Source organism: Hippocampus comes, unplaced genomic scaffold (genome assembly GCF_001891065.2).
Source record: "Hippocampus comes isolate QL1 unplaced genomic scaffold, H_comes_QL1_v1.1 scaffold59, whole genome shotgun sequence".
NCBI classification, from domain to species: Eukaryota; Metazoa; Chordata; class Actinopteri; order Syngnathiformes; family Syngnathidae; genus Hippocampus; species Hippocampus comes.
Window position 1 is genome coordinate 652,703 of NW_017805406.1, and position 19,496 is coordinate 672,198.

The window sequence follows — 19,496 nt, forward strand, 5'->3', positions numbered from 1 at the left end:
CAGATGAATATCTGGGAATGGTGGGTCATTATGTCATATTAATCTGAAAGAGACCTGGGCCAAAACCAGATTGAAGAAAATGACAGGAAACGAGCACACATGCAAGTCTGGACAGTGATGACAGAGCATGACAACATTCGGGCTTTCCCTACAGGCGCAGGTTAGTGCTCTTACCAGTGTGGAAACAGCAGAAGTGTACATTGGAGTGTGTCCTGTAGACATCAATACAGGCTGCAAAACAACAAAAGGGAGAGGGTAATTGTGCTGGACATGCGGGTGGGCTCAAGGGAGGGTAGAACAAAGGCTTATTTTATGTTTTAATTTATCAGAGCGGATGCTGACAGCTTCATGTCGCAGTGAGCTCTCGGCAGAAAATGTTAGAAAGCAGGTCACCAGAGGTGATAGAAGAACCGAGATCAGCTACTATAAATATTGATGAAGGCTATAATTAAAATCCATGAAATATTATATTGCTCCCTAGTGACTAGTTTGGACCACGCCCACTTCAATCTAAGCGCATTTCCGACTATATGTGCACATTCATTTATCATAACACGCTGTGTTTCAATCAAGCCCTTGAACTGATTGCCACGAATTAGTTATTGGTAGGCTGAAAACCGGAACCTTTATAGTTTGTGGACTAATTTTACAAAATGGAATTCGACCAACATTTTCAGTAAAATAGGGCTCTGAACCGCAAGGTTATTTTAATTTGCGGAAGCTGAAGAAATCACCTTAACTAAAATTGAAAACACGATATTAAAAAAAGTGTTTTAAGTACATTTCACGTTTCCAAAACTAACTATAATTATAGCGAATGTGTCCCGTTAGCGTGTTTGGCAATTATTTTAATACATGAGCCTTTGGGGTTTATTTTAAATGTATTTAATTCAGTAGTACGGTTACACGGAGAGAGAAGCGCGAAATGTTAGCTGGGAGTTGTAGTCCACTTATTGTATCGCAGCCATCATTTAGCATCAGCCAATTAAAAAGAGCCACCGGATGACGTCGCCCCTGGTTTGCGTGTTTGAATTTCGGTTCGAATGGCTTCAGTGGTCTTGTCATTTAAACGCGACGTTAGGTAAGAAATTCTTTCCTTTTTGGTTCATATATGAGGAAAAAAATATACAGCACATAAAAAAATTGTACGCAGTACCCTTAACCTCTGCATTGTGAGGTGCAAATCAGTCCATCAAGTTTAATACTTCTCAACAGGAATTCAAGCCACAAATCCACTTTAAAAGTTGGCAACTTGTCAAAGCAGGCGTCGAAGGTTTATTTCATCAGTTTGCATCTAACTTTAAAAGCTGGTTTATGCACTACACTTACTGTAATTCGGACTCTGTCGACTGTTGCACTGGATATGCACAAGGATCAACTATGTGCAAATGTTTTACTTTTTTTTTTCTATGGGCATTCTAGCCAACACATACAGTAAGGAATCCATCATCTGGACCGCCAAGATGTCGTGCAAGACCGCATCGCACCTGAGGGACATCTGGGAAGTGAGTAACATTTGCATTAGGCCTTTGACATTCAAGTCAAGACTTGAGTTGAGTGTTTTTATTGGTTTTAAGTGTAAATAGTCGCAGATTAACTTGTTTTCGCAGTCATGTATCACATGGATGTTAAAATGTTGCTTAAAACGAGCCTGCAAAATCATTAGCTTCTATTTTCTATGTGGGAATTTGTTTCAAAATTCAAACAAACAACATTGGCTTTCCCCGCGTGTCCCTACACAGATTGAGCTCAATCTTTTGTTCGGTTGCCTTTGGAATCCTAATGACAACAAAATAAATATTGGTTGGGATGGTACGCTATACAATACACTGACTGTGTTCATATTTATTTCCAGTGGGCAGGTTTTCAGCGATCTAATCTGTCGACAACTCCTTTTTGTCACACGAACACAAACCGCTAAATAACGGTTCCTCCGAAGATCAATCTGCCTTGCTCAGGTGCACATTCCCCTAGTTGTTAAAATAGCAGAGAGTTGAAGCATTTAATTTAACCCCCAGAGCCCGAAGCCTCCTTTTCCCCCTGGCCTTCTATTTTCTCATTTGGCTTCTCACTATGACCTCTCTTCTTCTGCCAAATGTGAGGGACACCATTTTTCCCAGGCCTCGCGTATTTATGTCTTTGCCCTTACTGTTTCCGAGTTGTCATCAACATCTACCGGCAATTCAACTCCACTCCAGTGTTCAATATGAAAGCCTAATCGTCTGGACAGGCTCGACGAAGCTGATTTATTGAGTTTGAATGGTATCTACGATGTTTTACTACACATGTTAACAAGGTCTTTAATTTTTAGGGTTAGAACTGGATTGTAATTTTTATTGGGTTTTTTTGGTTTTGTTTTTTTTTATCTTTGCTGCTAACAACAAGAGAGGGATGAAGGCAACCAATGATCTCGCAAATTTAACAGGAAGTCATCCCTTAGACAAACATATGGACCGTTTACCATCATTGCCGCGCATTGCTTTTGATATGAAATTTGTTGCGAGCGCAGGCTAAAGGAGGCGTTGGCGCAAGGCGAAGGAGAAGCTTACAAATCAATAGGTTGTGTGAAACTCAACCAATGATCTCGCAAATTTAACAGGAAGTCATCCCTTAGACAAACATATGGACCGTTTACCATCATTGCCGCGCATTGCTTTTGATATGAAATTTGTTGCGAGCGCAGGCTAAAGGAGGCGTTGGCGCAAGGCGAAGGAGAAGCTTACAAATCAATAGGTTGTGTGAAACTCCAATACAAGGGGATAGGCCACATGCAGGGGAGGGAAAACTGGTCACAAATATCTCACCGCAACGCAGCAATAAAAAAAGCGCACGCGACATGCAAACAAATGCCTGTGTGTAAGTCTCAGTTGCCACACGAATGTTTTTGTTTTGGGGGTTTTTTTGTTTGTTTTTAACCCTTTCGGGGACAGCGGTTCCTCCAGTGGACAGCTTATCATGTTACCAGATCACATGATGCATGAAAGGGTTAATGATCAGTCTTTTTGAGATTCATTCTAACTTTAAAAGGAGAAAAGCTCACACACAAACAATCGACGCTATATTAGCCAAAATCAGCCGTGAAGGCTACTGAGATAAACGGTCAGCAGGTGGCCGCATATTATATGCATCCGCAGCCTATAGTTAATCACTTTTGCGTCAGCGCATTGTTTTGCGCCGTAAAATGCCTCATTATTACGCTGTAGCGAAGACACTTTTAATGGAGCATTCATTTAAGCATCGGAAGACGCATTGTGGGGGAAAAATAATGTTTTGGCCTGTTGGCATTAGAATCATGGAGCGAATGACTTGGCGATAGCCTGCAGATAGATAATTTCGTTGTATGCGTCGCATGTCTCCTCATCCACGCATTTAGAGTCAAAACAGTAAAACAAAGTCGTCTTCATCTGAATTTTATCGTCAAATCTGAGTGCAGGAGGCATGTCGGGTTTAGCTTGCGGTAATGATAGGACAGACGACGATATTATTTATTTATAGTTTCCATTAAAACACCAAAATCAATTTTTTTTTTTTTTTTGCTGGTCTCTCAAAATCGGCCACTTCCTTTTTTTTTTTTTTTTCCTTCGGCTCTTCGCCATGCAGTTATTGCTTCCTGCTGACCGCACGCAAATACCTCAATTATGAACGGAACTTTCGTTCTACTTCAGTTGGCTGTTTTGTCATGCGTCCTCTTTCCACATCCGGTGTGGCACCGCTGCCACGGTGTTGGAGAAGGAACCGCAAAGTTGCTCTCGCTCACATCTCGCGTGAAAACAATGCTGCTTTTCCCAAGCGGACCCAGCACCACGCACAGGGAAAAAAAATCCATTTTTTTTGGTTACCGCCCGCCCCTGGGAGGAATGAATGACTCATGTAATGGATTCGAAATACTCTGTGGCACACACTGCAGAGTAAAAAAAAATTAAATTAAATAGACTTTGATTATCTGGTAATGGTAGATTTTAGGGAGAGAAGCACGCCTCTGCAACCCCCCACCCCTCTCCCCTCCCCACGTTTCCACTATAAATGGTGCACCGCTCGTTTCTGAATAATTACTGATTCCACAGCTCGGTGCCGGATGACAACCTCCCCTAAGATTAAGGGAATTAATCAAGCCTCCAAGAAACATTGGGGTGGGACATTGTATTTCCCACCTTTTTAAAGTGGGTAGAAAGATTTTTTTATTTTTTTACTCCTTTCTTCTATTTTTTTTCCACAGTGCCGTGTGAGCTTAATGTAGTTGTAGCAAAGGTGTATAGAGTACCAAAAAAAAAAAAAAGAGTCCTGCTAATGTTGAACGATATAACTCGAGTAAAAGTAAAAAGTCGTCCTCCAAATACAGTCAAACCTCGGTTTTCGTCCATAATCCGTTCCAGAAGGCTGTTTGAAAACCGAAATTGTTCGAAAACCGAAACCGCGCTCTTTTTAAAATAAAAATGTTTACTGAACACGTCTGCTCACAATGGAAAGCAACACGAGGAAGCGTCACTTCCTCGTGTAAGGAAGGCAAGAGGAGTCAAATGGTGTATTCAAGTGCGCTCAGTTCGTTCAAGAACAGAAATGTGTTCGTCATCCGAGGCATAAAAAACTCGAAATTTTTGGTTGAAAACCGAATTGGTTGAGACGTTCGAAAACCGAGGTTTGACTCTAATTACTTCATGTTAACCCTTTCATGCACCCTGTAACCTGATCACACTGTAGTGACTCCCGTCCTCGAAAGGGTTAAAACAACTGCTTTTAAATTAAAAAATAAATAAAATAAAAATGGAGCAAATTAAGCCACATAAAAGGGTGAAATATTTCAAACAATTCAACAGTGGCACGATTTTTACCGTCTGCTGCTAATCTATGCGAGCACGCAGATGCGCTGCTCATTAAAATAACATTAAAAAGAGACGGTAGCCTGATGCCCCGTGTCCACTAATGAGCCGCTCCGTGCTGCTTGCGGTCGCTCACTTCCCGATGCCCGTTGATTCACCTCGCTGCCCGTTTTTGGCAGCTTTTCCCTCAAATACCCCCCCAGCACACCGCGGGACAAAGCTCCACGAGCAACCGCTGCTCAACCTGAGCGGGACCTGATTTAAATTTGCGGGGCAGAGCTCAGTTTCTCAGTCTCTTCTTTCTCCTCGTTAAAAAACAAAAACAAACAATAATGGACACTTGTGCTCCTTTGTGATAGGGCAGGCCGATGTCACTCACTTCCTGTACACAGCAGTAACGCTTCAAAGCCGCTCAAGGTGTTCCAACACGAACGGGCTTGTGAAGCGGATCGTTATTAAGCGGGCGTCGCAGCGTACGCTCGCTACCGTTTGCACGTGCTGCATCCCCGCCATGCTGTTCCAAAGTGACAGCCGTCGTGTTTCTTTGATGCGACTTTGCTTTGGCGTCTCGCCGCGTTTGCGTTCCAAGACGTGTCGGTGTGTCGACTTAATACCGCGCAGCAGTTTGGTGTCTGTAGAGGGAGCCGAAGGGACTCGTATCCAAATTGTGCCTGTCGTCTGTGCGATGTCAAATTCTTGAATTATTTAGTGCGGTTTAAAAAAAAAAACGTGATTTGACCGTCACGCAGGCCAAATCAAGCTTATCCCGGCTGCGTTTTGAAATTTGATCAGGTAAACTTCTGCGCGAGTCCTTTTATTTTCGGTTTCCTCACAAAAGGGTTCTTAGTAATCACTCGGCAACCTTTTCACAGGCTCCAAACGAGCAGCGATGAAAGCCTTTGTTGTGACAGCCTTCCCGGCCTTCCACCTTGCAAACCGATTCGGCGAAATGAATCTTTGACGAATATTTCCTGACCGCTTCTCATGTTGCACTTCGATTATCACGCTGTTAAGCTGCCATATCAAGTCGCCTCAAGTGCTCCTTCGGCCCGGTACAAAATTTATCGATGCACCGGGTTGGGATTTCACAATATGATACATTCAAATGAATTTAAAGTGCAGCAGTTTTGACTTACAGCACTATGCGTTCGAATCGTCCGCGGTGATGTCATCGCTAGATTTGCCGACCTCACAAAACGAAAGTCTCTTCAGGAAATTGAAAGGCTGCGACGCCGGCGATAACCAGCAGAACATCAACTTACTGAATGAACGTCATTCAGTGAACGGACAACATTTGAATTGGAATCGATGCCGACGACTGAGTTGCGCCGCTTAACGTTCGCCGTTCTGTCCGCGCTGCCGTCACCGCGCCCCCCTGCAAGTGCTGACTGGCAAGTTGCATTGAGGGGCCCCTCATGGCGTTGGATATTGATCAACAACAGCCATCAGCTGGGGCGAGTTGTCCTCACCTTGACAGGAGAGATATGCGTGTGCGGCGTGTAGCCGTGGATGGCCTCCATGGCGGCGAGGTTCTTGTCGCTCATGTGCAGCATTTCGGCACTTTTCCCCGGAGCCAGATGTGCCGGGCTGTGCTCCAAGGGGGGCGTCTCCTCATCCTGGTACCTGTACTTCTGCGGAAACGAGGACAGAAGTGACACTGCGTTAAAAAAATTGACAACCTGACAGGACCGATTTAATTGGCGTTAACATATCGTAACAAAAGACGAAAACAGAACACTGATCTTTTGAACGCGTCAGCACTCGCAGAGATTTCTAGAAACAATGCGATGTCTCCAAGTACCAAACAAAGTCATTTCGAGCCGGCAAGGCTCACGGTTGCATGAGTCAGGCGGCGCCATGACTCATGCGGCACTTGGGTGGAGATCACGCGTGTTCGCCGTAACCTTACCCCTCCGCCACTCCCCGCTGGTAAGCCCACACGTGGGCAGGCGGCCCAGCGGCCCGCCGCGTTCGCCGCGCGCGCGGCAGGTTTTGTTGGAGGTGCGATGACAGAAAATTTCCATCACATGCGTTGTCCAAAGGTGGGCGGTGTCACAGTGGAGAGCGGCCATACTTGCCCTTTGGGTTGCCGTTTGTGTTTGGATACACGCGTGCGCCTTCTCCTTGCACAATCTGCAAACGAGTGGCCGTTGCAAAAAAAGAATAATAATTGGCGGGCGTCATCCGAATATTGTCTGATGCTGAGCCTACTCGGTCTCTCTTCTTTTTTTTTTTTTTGGGTGGGGGGGGGCAGTGGCAGACGTAGAGGGAGCTACATGGCCGAGTCCCGTCTCAGGCCGGCTGCCTAGCAACCAGAGCAGAACCGAGATTGCAGTGCCACAGTTGGGGGGTGCCAGCAGCGGGGCTTGGATTGCATTTCACTGAGACAGCAAGTAAGAGACGGAGGGGAAAAAGAAGGGGGTGGGGGCTGGGGTGGTTGTAAATGACAATTGACATAGTGAAGCCGAAAACAACAGCACAGCGAGCGGGAAGAAAATAATTTGTTGTTGGCGCTGCCGTCATTCAACGTTGATTTTTTTTCTTATTTAATACAAATACTGTTTTTGTATTTTTTTTTTAAATATATCCTTTCCCTGTGTCTCCTAATTGAAAACAAGCCTGCCCAACATCCCTACATTGATTATTTTGAGTCAAAACGTAAACAAAGCATTTCAATGACACGTGTAGCCACAACACACAATCGCCTGAAGTGCTTTTCCCCCCACCGCATGAGCAACCATCACGTTGTACTGTTGCCTTCTGTCCCACTCGTGGGGGGAGGTGGCTTCCGACGCTTACGTTCTCTGTATCGTGCATCTTGGGCCGGCCGGGGCTTGAGGTGCTTATCAGAGCGAGCGCTCCATTCTATGCCTTGCGCAGCATTGGCAAACGCATAACATCTCAAGCGCTTGAAAAACACTGCGCTAAATTATGACCACAGCAACATTTCGAAAGTAAATCAGCAAAATCTCTCGACGGCAAACTGGATTGCGAATGCAAAACGTCTTTCAACGGCTTCTGAGGTATTTCATCTCTTGTGATGTCATAATATGCCGGACACTCACTCACGAGCGTGACCAATATTAGCAGTCAAAAAGGTCTCATCAGATTTAATGACCGCATATGGACTTCCTATGCAGAAACAGTTTGTTAATTACAGTTTTGCCCCAACAAAAAAATTCTCTGCCAAACCCCCAAAGTACCAAAAAAATAAAAAATATGGGGTCTGCTCAGCTTCGTTGAATCCGTGTATCACCAGAGTGGGCGTTGTAAAAGAATAATAAGGGCACCGTAACAAAGCCCGCAGCCTTCGTTTGCATGGCTTGTGATAATCGTCCTCCGTGGAGTGGCTGGATATAAGCTGCTCCCTTAACGGTTCGATGCCTTAACTTAATGTAGAGCAAATGTCAAATGCTATCTTCCATCATCTCCCGTTTGTAATTTCAAGGAGCGAGCGCTGAGCTTTTAGATGACGGCGCGTCAGGTTGAAGGAAGGAAAGTCGACCTTGCCCCGCTCAGGCGAGTCGTTCGCCCCCGAGAACCTTCAGACGGCAAATGTTAAAAAGACTTGTGAGAAGCTCCTCCTGGATGCGTGACTTTGGAACAAATCCGTACCGATGCTTCTCAAAATAGCCGTTATTAATTGAAACGGCTGCCGCCAAGACGGCCGTTTGATGGCGTGTGTTCAATTTCCGTGCCGCGACAGCTATATTAACATGACGCGTACGGCACGGTGAGATAATAGAGCTTGACAGCAAAAAAAAAAAAAAAAAAAAAATGTGAATGAAACTCCACCGTGTTAACAACGGCGACTTTGAAAAGCAATGCAGAGCGCAGGTATTTGTACGTTTTGTTTTTATCTCCCCTAACGCTATGGTGAGGGGGAGTTTCCGCAATCGGCATCACGCGTTCTCGCTTGAGTAAGCCAACAGATGGTGATGAATGACCTTTATCGTGAAGTCGGCTACAAACACAAAAGGCAGGGGAGGGGTTACACACAACCGTCATCTGTTCACAAAGACGACAAGCCTAATTCAATAAGATGCGCTAATGTGTACGGAAAAAGACGACACACCCCAAAAACAAAAATGAGATGAATATATTTTTACATTTTTCCCCAAAATATCACCCCCTCGAAAAAAAATGGCATTCGATCAGGGGTGTGTAGACTTTTTATAACCACGGTGCTTTATTTGCCTTGCGGCTCTCCCCTTCCATTTGAACTACTGCTTGTCCTCATTCGGTTTGTAATGAACTGGACGCCATCCCATATGGCTTTAGTTCACCTTGGACTGGTCGCTAGCCGATCGCGGGACGCACACAGTATAGACAAACAACCGCTGTCACTCGCACTCACACGTATGGTAAAATCTGAGTCTGAGTTACCCCAAGCGTTTGTTTGGGATGTGGATGGAAAGCCACGCGAGTTCGGGGAGAACATGCCAACCCCCGCACGGACGCGTTCACGCAAAAGTTCGAGCCATCGCGACTTAAACGCCCATCCATCCATCCATCAATCATTTTCCGATCTGCTTTACCCTCACAAGGGTCGGGGGGGTGGGTGCTGGAGCCTATCCCAGCCGTCTTTGGGTGGTAGGCACAGGACACCCTGAACCGGTTGCCAGCCAATCGCAGGGCACATAGAGACGAACAACCATCCACGCTCACACTCACTCCAAGGGACAATTTAGAGTGTTCAATCAGCCTGCCATGCATGTCTTTGGAATGTGGGAGGAAACCGGAGTACCCGGAGAAAACCCACGCAGGCCCGGGGAGAAAAAAACTCCACACAGGAAGGCCAGAGCCGGGATTGAACCCACAACCTTTGCATTGTGAGGTCAATGCGCTAACCACTGGATCACCAATTATCAATGTCTTCTCAAGGTTCCAATGTCAGCATGGTGGCAATTTCAGTTGCCAGCTGAGACCTTGCCAGGCAACAGTACACACTTTGTTTTTGTAAACATGTGCCTCGCGAGGACAGGCGATCCACTCATCCTCTGCCAGTGGTACCGTCGGACTATTCTCCAAGGTTTTTCCGCACAACACTTGTTCATGTCGTCAATGTTCATTTTCCCGTCGCTTTGCCTGGTACCACACGCAATTTGCATTCACCACTGGCCGAAATTCTTTCAAACTCTGCCAGCCAGGCGATTGTACCAATCTTTGGATCAAAGTCGGGATGCGGCACACTCGCCTTCGTTTTGGGTCTCCTAATGGATTTGGAAACCAACAGCAGTATTACACGCGCCACCGGAACCACTTGCAGATAAAATGACTTTTACGAGGCAAAGTGCCAAATTCTATCGAGATGAAAGAGTTTTGAATATATATGATACAAGAATACAAGACGTCTTTATTTATATTTACTCTCGTGCAGGAAGAAGAACGGTATTCGGATTCTGCAACTCAAAACTTCCACATGACCTGTGAAATATACTCTCAGTGATACAACGTAAGCCTAAAAATATGTATTCCCAGTGCAGCCTACTTGGATGCTGAGGGTCTGCATTACAACAGGGAAGCGGAGAGAGAGAGAGAGAAGCATAAAAAATACATCAAGAAAACAACTTTTCTTCTACCTCCTCTCCGTTTGGCATTTTCTCTGTTCCTGTTCCTCGCCCTAGTAAATTCCGCGTAATTTGTTTTCTTGCATTAATGAGACTCTGCGGCTTGTTTTTTTTTTAAATTATTATTATTTTTTTTGCGCGAGACGACTCGTCTGCAACATTGACGGCATGCGCGCAGATGCGTCGTCATATTTGAAAATCGGATCTGACATTTACCAACATTGGCATCCTCGCATCCTTATCTCCGAAATATAAAATGGAGGGCTGGCAGAAAGGAGTCAAGGCAGACAAAGATGAGGTTACGTTTCCCAGAAGGTACACCTACCTGGTAAATAGAGCAGAATATAATTGTATTGTTGAAGAAAAAAAAAAAAGTACCAGAGACAGGAATGCCAATCCGGTACATAATCAGGATGATTATTTTTGATGGCAATGTTATATTTATGATTGCCGTTTAAAGTATAGTTTTGTTAGCGAATAGACCAGGGGTGTCAAACTCATTTTTGTCGCGGGCCACTTTGTAGTTACGGTTTCTCTTGGAGGGCCGTTATGACTGTGAATTTTGTGAGACCATATAAATGTTTAACCACCTCCACATATTACCTACACAATGAACAACAACTAGATGGATAACGAGTTTTGACATCAGAAGTCAAGAATAATGGATTGTTCAAACATTGTATTGATCACATTATATGCGGCAATTTGACGTTTTGGTTCAGACTTTAGCAAGCATCATGGAAGTTGACATGCTTGAATTGCTTTCGCGGGCCACATAAAATGATGTAGCGGGCGCAGATCTGGCCCCCGGGCCTTGACTTTGACACCTGTGGCATAGACGGTTCAAATATGTTGGCCACTTTATTGTTCAACCTTTAGCGCGCTCCGGTGTTATGCTGAATAGGCAATTTACTGAAGTCATCAATGTTGCACACTCAACCCTGAGAGAATGGGGACCCCCCCCCCCCACACACACACACACACACACCTTTTTGGGGGGGTTAATGGCCACACTGGGAACGAACATGCACTTCCCTGCAAGTCCATTGGCCTCTGGTTGCATGACAAGAATGAGCCCTTGGATGCAACCAGCCGATTATTCGCCGTCAGCACGCCGCACTTTAATAAGATGCGCGTCCCTTATTGGCTGCCGACGCACAAACACGAGGGAAGTCAGAAGTTCACTTCGAGCGTCAGTGAGAATGCAGCTTCAATAGATAATCGCTTTGCACAGTCAAATGCCAAATGAGTACGCGCGGATGGAAGCGGCGAGCAAAGGGATGCATAATTGGTTTTAGTGGTGGTGCGTTGGAGTTTCTGCGAAAAGGGTGTTTTTTTTTTTTTGAAAGAGTTGGATAACGGATAACACATTTTTATAGTCGGGGGGGAAAAAATGTTTGGCGCAAGTAAGGTATAGGCCACAGTACCCTGTCTCGCTGTCATTTACAAAGCTCATATAGTACATTTTTAACCAGCTCGTGGGGTATAAATCATCAATTCTTCAGATAATTTTTTTTTTCTGCGTACGGCCACTTGTTGCAAAAAAGAGTTTATCACTTTAAGGAATGAGAGTTGTGGCAGGACAACTCAATGCGTTGCCATGGTGACAACGCACTGGAAGGCCTTGAGCATCTGACAGTTCCTGGCCAAGAAGAACATCATTTCATTCTCCTTTCGACGGCGTTGCGGAGAATCCTGGAAGAATCCTTCCAGGAGTGCATGAAGGCCTAACGGAGAAGGGGTTGAACCCTAAATGCCATTATTTACATTTTTCTAACACACCTCGTAGGTCACCAACACATGTTTTACAAATGAAAGCGTTTCAACTCGATTGGATGAACCTTTGAAGCACTATAACCCGAGACATTGTTACCTTTCTTCAAAACAGGAGCTCCTAATTGCGGGTTGCAACTTTCCACGGTTTCTAAAAATAAAGCACCATTTCTTCCCAGCGCTCTTACCCCGTAAGTTGCTTCCTCCTCCGAGCTGCACGGAACAGCTGTGGTGTTTGATAGCAGATGAAGTGGAAAGAACAAGTTAAGGAGGTGGAGGTGACCCCTGCGCAGTTCCGACTTGAACCGCATCAGTAAATGCGCGCTGCCTCTCATTCCTCGGGTTGTCACAGTTAAAGCAAGACAGTACTCCTATACTTGAGGAGCGAGCATGGCTGAGATAGCTCGGATCCATACGAAGCGAGAAAGTACTGACGTGATTCCAGTGATTCATATGCGTATTATAACCAGCGTGTGACATTTAATTCCGCATGACTCTTGCTTGTCTCATTGTTGGTCTGACAGCAGGTCACGCCGCCTCGCCCGTTTTCCAGTAACGCTAGACCCGAATCGATCCTGCGCGTGAGGCGATCATCGATCTGGAACTCGAGATGACGGCGCACCGCTCTGAGGCCTAAAATCGCGAAACGCATTCAATCGCCGTCTTCTCGCTACCCGGTATGACATCTTTAAAGCAGGTCGGTCCGTCTTCATTTGGATCTTGTGCGGCCATCAATGAGCATTCAGCAGAAGAGAGCCCGTGAAAGCACTCCTGAATGCTTCCAGACACATGAAAGACCCTTTTAATTAAGATCCTGCATATAAGATGACGGCGAGGCTCCATCCAACAACAGTTATGTAACCAAGCTTTTGCTCACCTTGGAAAAGATGATCCTTCTCGGGGTTGGCGTGCACAGAAGCCATAGCAAACATATCGAAGAAGAGAAAAGCTGTGAACGGTACACGGTAGCCGTGCAATAGATTGTTGATACGCGAGGTCCCAAAAGACTCGGTCAAATAAGATAACAAGCCGCCAGGGGACTACAACAGGCCGGACGTAATCTGTAAGAAAGGCAACTCGGGCTGCTGGATGCGCAACGAGTAGAGTGGAACCTCGAAATACAAACGCCCCTGACGTCGGATGAGTCGCAATTCCACAAAAGGGTGTTTTTTTTTTTTTTGAAAGAGTTGGATAACGGATAACACATTTTTATAGTCGGGGGGGAAAAAATGTGTTGGCGCAAGTAAGGTATAGGCCACAGTACCCTGTCTCGCTGTCATTTACAAAGCTCATATAGTACATTTTTAACCAGCTCGTGGGGTATAAATCATCAATTCTTCAGATAATTTTTTTTTCTGCGTACGGCCACTTGTTGCAAAAAAGAGTTTATCACTTTAAGGAATGAGAGTTGTGGCAGGACAACTCAATGCGTTGCCATGGTGACAACGCACTGGAAGGCCTTGAGCATCTGACAGTTCCTGGCCAAGAAGAACATCATTTCATTCTCCTTTCGACGGCGTTGCGGAGAATCCTGGAAGAATCCTTCCAGGAGTGCATGAAGGCCTAACGGAGAAGGGGTTGAACCCTAAATGCCATTATTTACATTTTTCTAACACACCTCGTAGGTCACCAACACATGTTTTACAAATGAAAGCGTTTCAACTCGATTGGATGAACCTTTGAAGCACTATAACCCGAGACATTGTTACCTTTCTTCAAAACAGGAGCTCCTAATTGCGGGTTGCAACTTTCCACGGTTTCTAAAAATAAAGCACCATTTCTTCCCAGCGCTCTTACCCCGTAAGTTGCTTCCTCCTCCGAGCTGCACGGAACAGCTGTGGTGTTTGATAGCAGATGAAGTGGAAAGAACAAGTTAAGGAGGTGGAGGTGACCCCTGCGCAGTTCCGACTTGAACCGCATCAGTAAATACGCGCTGCCTCTCATTCCTCGGTTTGTCACAGTTAAAGCAAGACAGTACTCCTCTACTTGAGGAGCGAGCATGGCTGAGATAGCTCGGATCCATACGAAGCGAGAAAGTACTGACGTGATTCCAGTGATTCATATGCGTATTATAACCAGCGTGTGACATTTAATTCCGCATGACTCTTGCTTGTCTCATTGTTGGTCTGACAGCAGGTCACGCCGCCTCGCCCGTTTTCCAGTAACGCTAGACCCGAATCGATCCTGCGCGTGAGGCGATCATCGATCTGGAACTCGAGATGACGGCGCACCGCTCTGAGGCCTAAAATCGCGAAACGCATTCAATCGCCGTCTTCTCGCTACCCGGTATGACATCTTTAAAGCAGGTCGGTCCGTCTTCATTTGGATCTTGTGCGGCCATCAATGAGCATTCAGCAGAAGAGAGCCCGTGAAAGCACTCCTGAATGCTTCCAGACACATGAAAGACCCTTTTAATTAAGATCCTGCATATAAGATGACGGCGAGGCTCCATCCAACAACAGTTATGTAACCAAGCTTTTGCTCACCTTGGAAAAGATGATCCTTCTCGGGGTTGGCGTGCACAGAAGCCATAGCAAACATATCGAAGAAGAGAAAAGCTGTGAACGGTACACGGTAGCCGTGCAATAGATTGTTGATACGCGAGGTCCCAAAAGACTCGGTCAAATAAGATAACAAGCCGCCAGGGGACTACAACAGGCCGGACGTAATCTGTAAGAAAGGCAACTCGGGCTGCTGGATGCGCAACGAGTAGAGTGGAACCTCGAAATACAAACGCCCCTGACGTCGGATGAGTCGCAATTCCACAAACGTTTTCTCAGAATCTGAACCGCGCCGTCATGCGTGATGTCACTCACAATGTCAGTTCGGGACAAGGTTGCGACGAGGTGTGTTGAAGAGAAAAGAGGCAAGACGAGAAGGTGAATATAAACCGTGACAAAGATACGTTAACCGGGGCCCCGCCAATTAATTGGCCCGCCGATTAAAATCCGCCAAACATCGAGCAAAGCAACATAAATCAATCGTAGATGCGTTCAATATGACACACGTTCAACTACTGGTAACACAAACACACACATGACATGGAGATATCTCCTTATAACTTCATTCATGAAATGTATTGCACCATGCAAAGCATTCTGGGAACCCCCCCAAAATCTATCTGTATACATATATATTTTTTTCGTCCATTGCTGTATACAATCTCAGCACCGCAACTGTTCAAGGCGACCGTAATTTAATTGCTGCCGGAGGCGTTAATTGCCATGTTGCTCATACAACAAATCAAATGTTTGTTTGAGATTTTGATGTCGCGCGTCGGTAATGAGGACTGTCGAGGCGACTTCAGCCTGCGGGAGGTTAATGGTTGCCAGAAGGGAGGCGTGGCATCTCGCAAGGAGGTAAGAAGCAAGAACGGGTGGAGTGGGGGGGGGGAGCACTCTATGCTTAAAATGCCGATTAGCCGCGCGGTAAATAGTAATTCCATATATTGAGCTGCACACTCGGGCACGCCTTTGCAAAAGGTTCATATTCCATTTTAAGAGGCTGAAAATGTAATTAGAATGTATGTGGTGAATGTGCAGGATAATTACTCGATACACCAGCGCATATGTTGGTGGATTTGTGTCTAACAAGTTGTGAATTTTGCCCAAGATTGAAGAACGGTCATCATGCAGTATCTTGGCAATAAATCAGGATCTGTGAAAAGCAAATTCTCTCAGGATTTACTCATAAAACGCACACCCGCTTTAGTGTACAAATAAATGCAAACCTGTTTGTATTGAATTAAATAAATAGAAAATGTAGTTGGGGGGGGGTGCGCACATTTGGTCCGCAGCAAGTTCGCCATACAGTATTTGTGGAGTCTAGTTCAAATGTTTTACTGTATATGGAGCTCAACTGCTTGAATGGATTCCTCCATTTTTTGGGAAAAAAAATCAACGTGCAGTGTTCCGGTCATGTGATTCAAAGGAGGCATAAAAATTAATTGAAAAAAATTATTTTTTGCTCAATTTACTAAAGTTTGCTTTGCCAAGTGGTTGCACAAAATCAAATGATTTGTATTAAAGTGGACTATACATCTAAAATAAAATCATTTGGATTTATGGATCTATTTTTTGAAAGTAGACTATACATCTCCTTAAAAATAGATCTGGATCCGGCCAATTTGAATTTGTGCAACCACGTGACGAAATCAAACGGAGTAAATTCAACACACCCTTTTTTTTTTTTCACTGTTCTCATTGGCTCTCTCTGGTGAGGAAGGATATTGAATCGGCTCCGGGCTTGACAAAGTGCATTTTCCCAAGGTCAAAAAAATCATGCAGTGCAGTTCCCCTCTGCCTATGATGCAAACCTAAATGTGGACCAGTCAGCATGAATAGCTCCGCTTGGCCTACTGTGGAGAGAGTGATTTCATTCATCGCAGGAAACTCGTGAAGCCGCAACTGCTACGTGCAAGACGCAATCCCGGTCGGCCGTGTACATTCGCTCGCAACCTATCCAGAAAAATGAAATGCCAATCGCGTTCCCTAAAACGGCCGCATTGTAGGGAAAAAAACGACCTGGCGGCGGGCGTTGTTGGTGCAACCAGCGTCCGGCACCGCATGCACCCCCCGGGTCTCGGCTTACCTTACACCCGAACATGAGCGACAGGGTCCGGTTGCTGCAGATGACCTTACACTGGCACATGACGGGCGAGAGACACTTAAGATTCCTGATATTAGGCAGAGACATCAGTCCGAAGCCTCACATCCACACCGCTATTCTGTCCGCCGCCAACCGCCACCGTCGCCGCGACGCGATCGCCGGAGAGCCGCGGAAGTGGGCTGGGGAGTGGGATGCTCCCTTCTGGCTATTAAATCACCGTCGGAAATGGAAACAAACCCGGCTTCGAATTACTAATCGCCTTTGAAAGCAACTTTTTGCATGTTGGTCACCTTTAAGGCGTTCTATACTGGACCGACTGTGGTTTGACAGGGGGTGCATTAAATGATATGCACCCCACCCCCTCTTTTTTTTCCCCCCCCCTTCTCCCTCTTCCGCTGTCTCGCTCGCGCTTTCTAATAATTTATTGAAAGCTTACGCGCAACTTGAATCAAACGAAGAGGATATTGAAAGCCGGTTAACCACAAACAACACGCGCAGCAAGCTGGTGTTAGTTATTTCTGTCATTTCTTTCTTTCTTTCTTTCTTTTTTTATTTTTTAATGACGCCGCTTTAAGTTGGATGGTATATTTCAGTGGCCGTGTGGAATGGGACGACTGCGCCCCCTGTCGGCTCAGAAAAGCCAGCAGTATCGGAGCTCTCCGTGGTGCTGAAAGACAAAAGTGCCTTCATGTGGCTTGTCTACTTTAGTGATTGAGGTGAACCCCGCTGCCATTCATTAGCGTGCTCGCTCAAGGTGGCTTCCACCTCGCCTTTAATAAATGAGTCCAAAAGTGTCCGGAACACAGAAGCGCACACACACACACACACATACACACACACACCGTGATGATGCATTAAGCTACTTTCATGTTTGCCCTCACTGCAGTGACGTCTCAGGTCAATGCAAGGCTGTGATGTTATTGAAAGGCCTGCAAAAGTATTGCAGTGACTCAACAGAGCCAACATTGAATAATTCCTCTAACAGCCTATTTGCTCTCATGGATGCCGCTTGGTAATTTTTTGTTGTTTCAGATATTTCCCAAAAAAGAAAAAACCCCAATCCATCCATATAGGAATTCCATTTGAGTTACAGTACAGTGAGTCTCTAGAGCAAGACTGTGTTGACATGAAGAGCCCACAGGGTGGAGTGAGAGAACCGGCTCGGTTCCATTTAAATATTGTGCATTCATCTCAGGACCGACTGCGGCGCTGGGCTCGATGCTCCCAGGTGACGTCAGTGGTTTTAAAAAACAAAAAATCCAATCGACAGACGACTTCATTGCTCACTACTCACTCGTAAGGGATATCCTGGGAAGCGTGTGATTATAAGAATGGTAGCAATGCAGGTCTGTGATATCAGGTCAAGGCCCAAAACAGTTCTTCTAAAATGTACTTTAGTGACCTCTCAACTAAGTAGTCCATGTATTTGAGTATATACAGTTCGATTTAAACCGGTTGCTCGAATTCTCAAGCGTGTGAGTGAAGATGAATGAATGTGGGGGCGTGCGCGTGACGTCTCCAAAGTGAAATGACGTATTTGCCCATTGTCATTCTGCGCTTTTCTCAGATGACATAAGCACGCCCCGCGATGACTTTTTCAACTGGCACGTCCGTTTCCATGGATATTGCTTTGTTCAAGACAAGACACAGACGTCCTTGATTGCAGCACTTAATGCATTCTAATGCTCCGGCTGTTAAGTGTTCACAGTGAGCTCGCCCTGACGAGTAATATGCCAGCGATGGGCCATTTCTTCTAAATCTCACACTTATTTCCCGCAGGTTCCCTTTATATGAGATTTACACTATTTTCATATCCCCGTCATCAAATTTTCGTCATTAACACGTTCTGAAAGAGATTGCGTGTACTGACATTTTCAAACTATAGAACGTTTGGGTGAAAGGCAGCACAAACCCGGAAGGCGCATATCGACAAACAACCATTCACATTCGCACCTACGGACAATTTAGTCTTCAATGAATTGAGTTTATTCGATGGCAAGGATATTTTTTTTTTTTTCCAAGAATTCAGGAATTTAATCGCAGGTGCTTTTTTATGATTTTTTTTTTTTTTTTTTTTTAGCCACATGGTAGGGTAAAGAAGGAGCTGAAAATGGCTGGCATTGAATTAACATGCATGCACTCAACCCCGTCGTCATAAATTTGTATTCCACTAAAATGTTTGCATCGTGTCGTCTAATGTTTGATCTTTGACCTTGCGGTGTGTGTGGACATTTTTTTTGTTTCCATAAAGGCACATTTCTGACAGGTTTAGACATAGTTGTGTCTGTATAGCGTGCTCTGTTAACTGAAGTTGACCCGCTCCTTCTCAGCGTTACGTAAGGCATGACGGTCACAGTTGAGCCGTGGTATTCCGCTGTGTAGGTTTTTCGCATCGTAATACTGCATTGTGTGAAAAGAGAGTGAGAGAGAACCCCCCAAAAGAGCTGGAGTGTTTCCATGACAACGTGTGCACGGGGGTGGCAGACGTCTAACAAACGGTCCACTTGCCAACAGTGTTCAGATCACCATATTTATGGAATGACTGCTTCCGTCAAAACTGGTTGCGCACTGAATGGGGAAAAAAAAAAAAAACAACACCCGCACGCACACAAAAAAAAAAAAAAAAGACAATTGCTCCGTATGACACCAATGAGACGCGCCGGAATTTTCCTCGGGATATGCGGCAAGCAGTTTGGCCGGCAGGATTCACCCGGATATCAGCTCACTC

General features: G+C 45.4%; 1 protein-coding gene across 1 annotated transcript; it reads right to left on the bottom strand.

Moving 5' to 3' along the window:
* Positions 1–33: 33 nt before the first annotated feature.
* On the bottom strand, positions 34–18,737 carry LOC109517818 (discs large homolog 1-like protein). Its single transcript, XM_019873207.1, has 3 exons — positions 16,751–18,737; positions 6,287–6,448; positions 34–231 (listed from the first exon to the last, which is right to left on the bottom strand). The coding sequence occupies exons 1-3, from the start codon at positions 16,853–16,855 to the stop codon at positions 34–36; spliced, it is 465 nt and encodes a 154-aa protein (XP_019728766.1). The 5' UTR covers positions 16,856–18,737.
* Between the last annotated feature and the right edge of the window lie 759 nt (positions 18,738–19,496).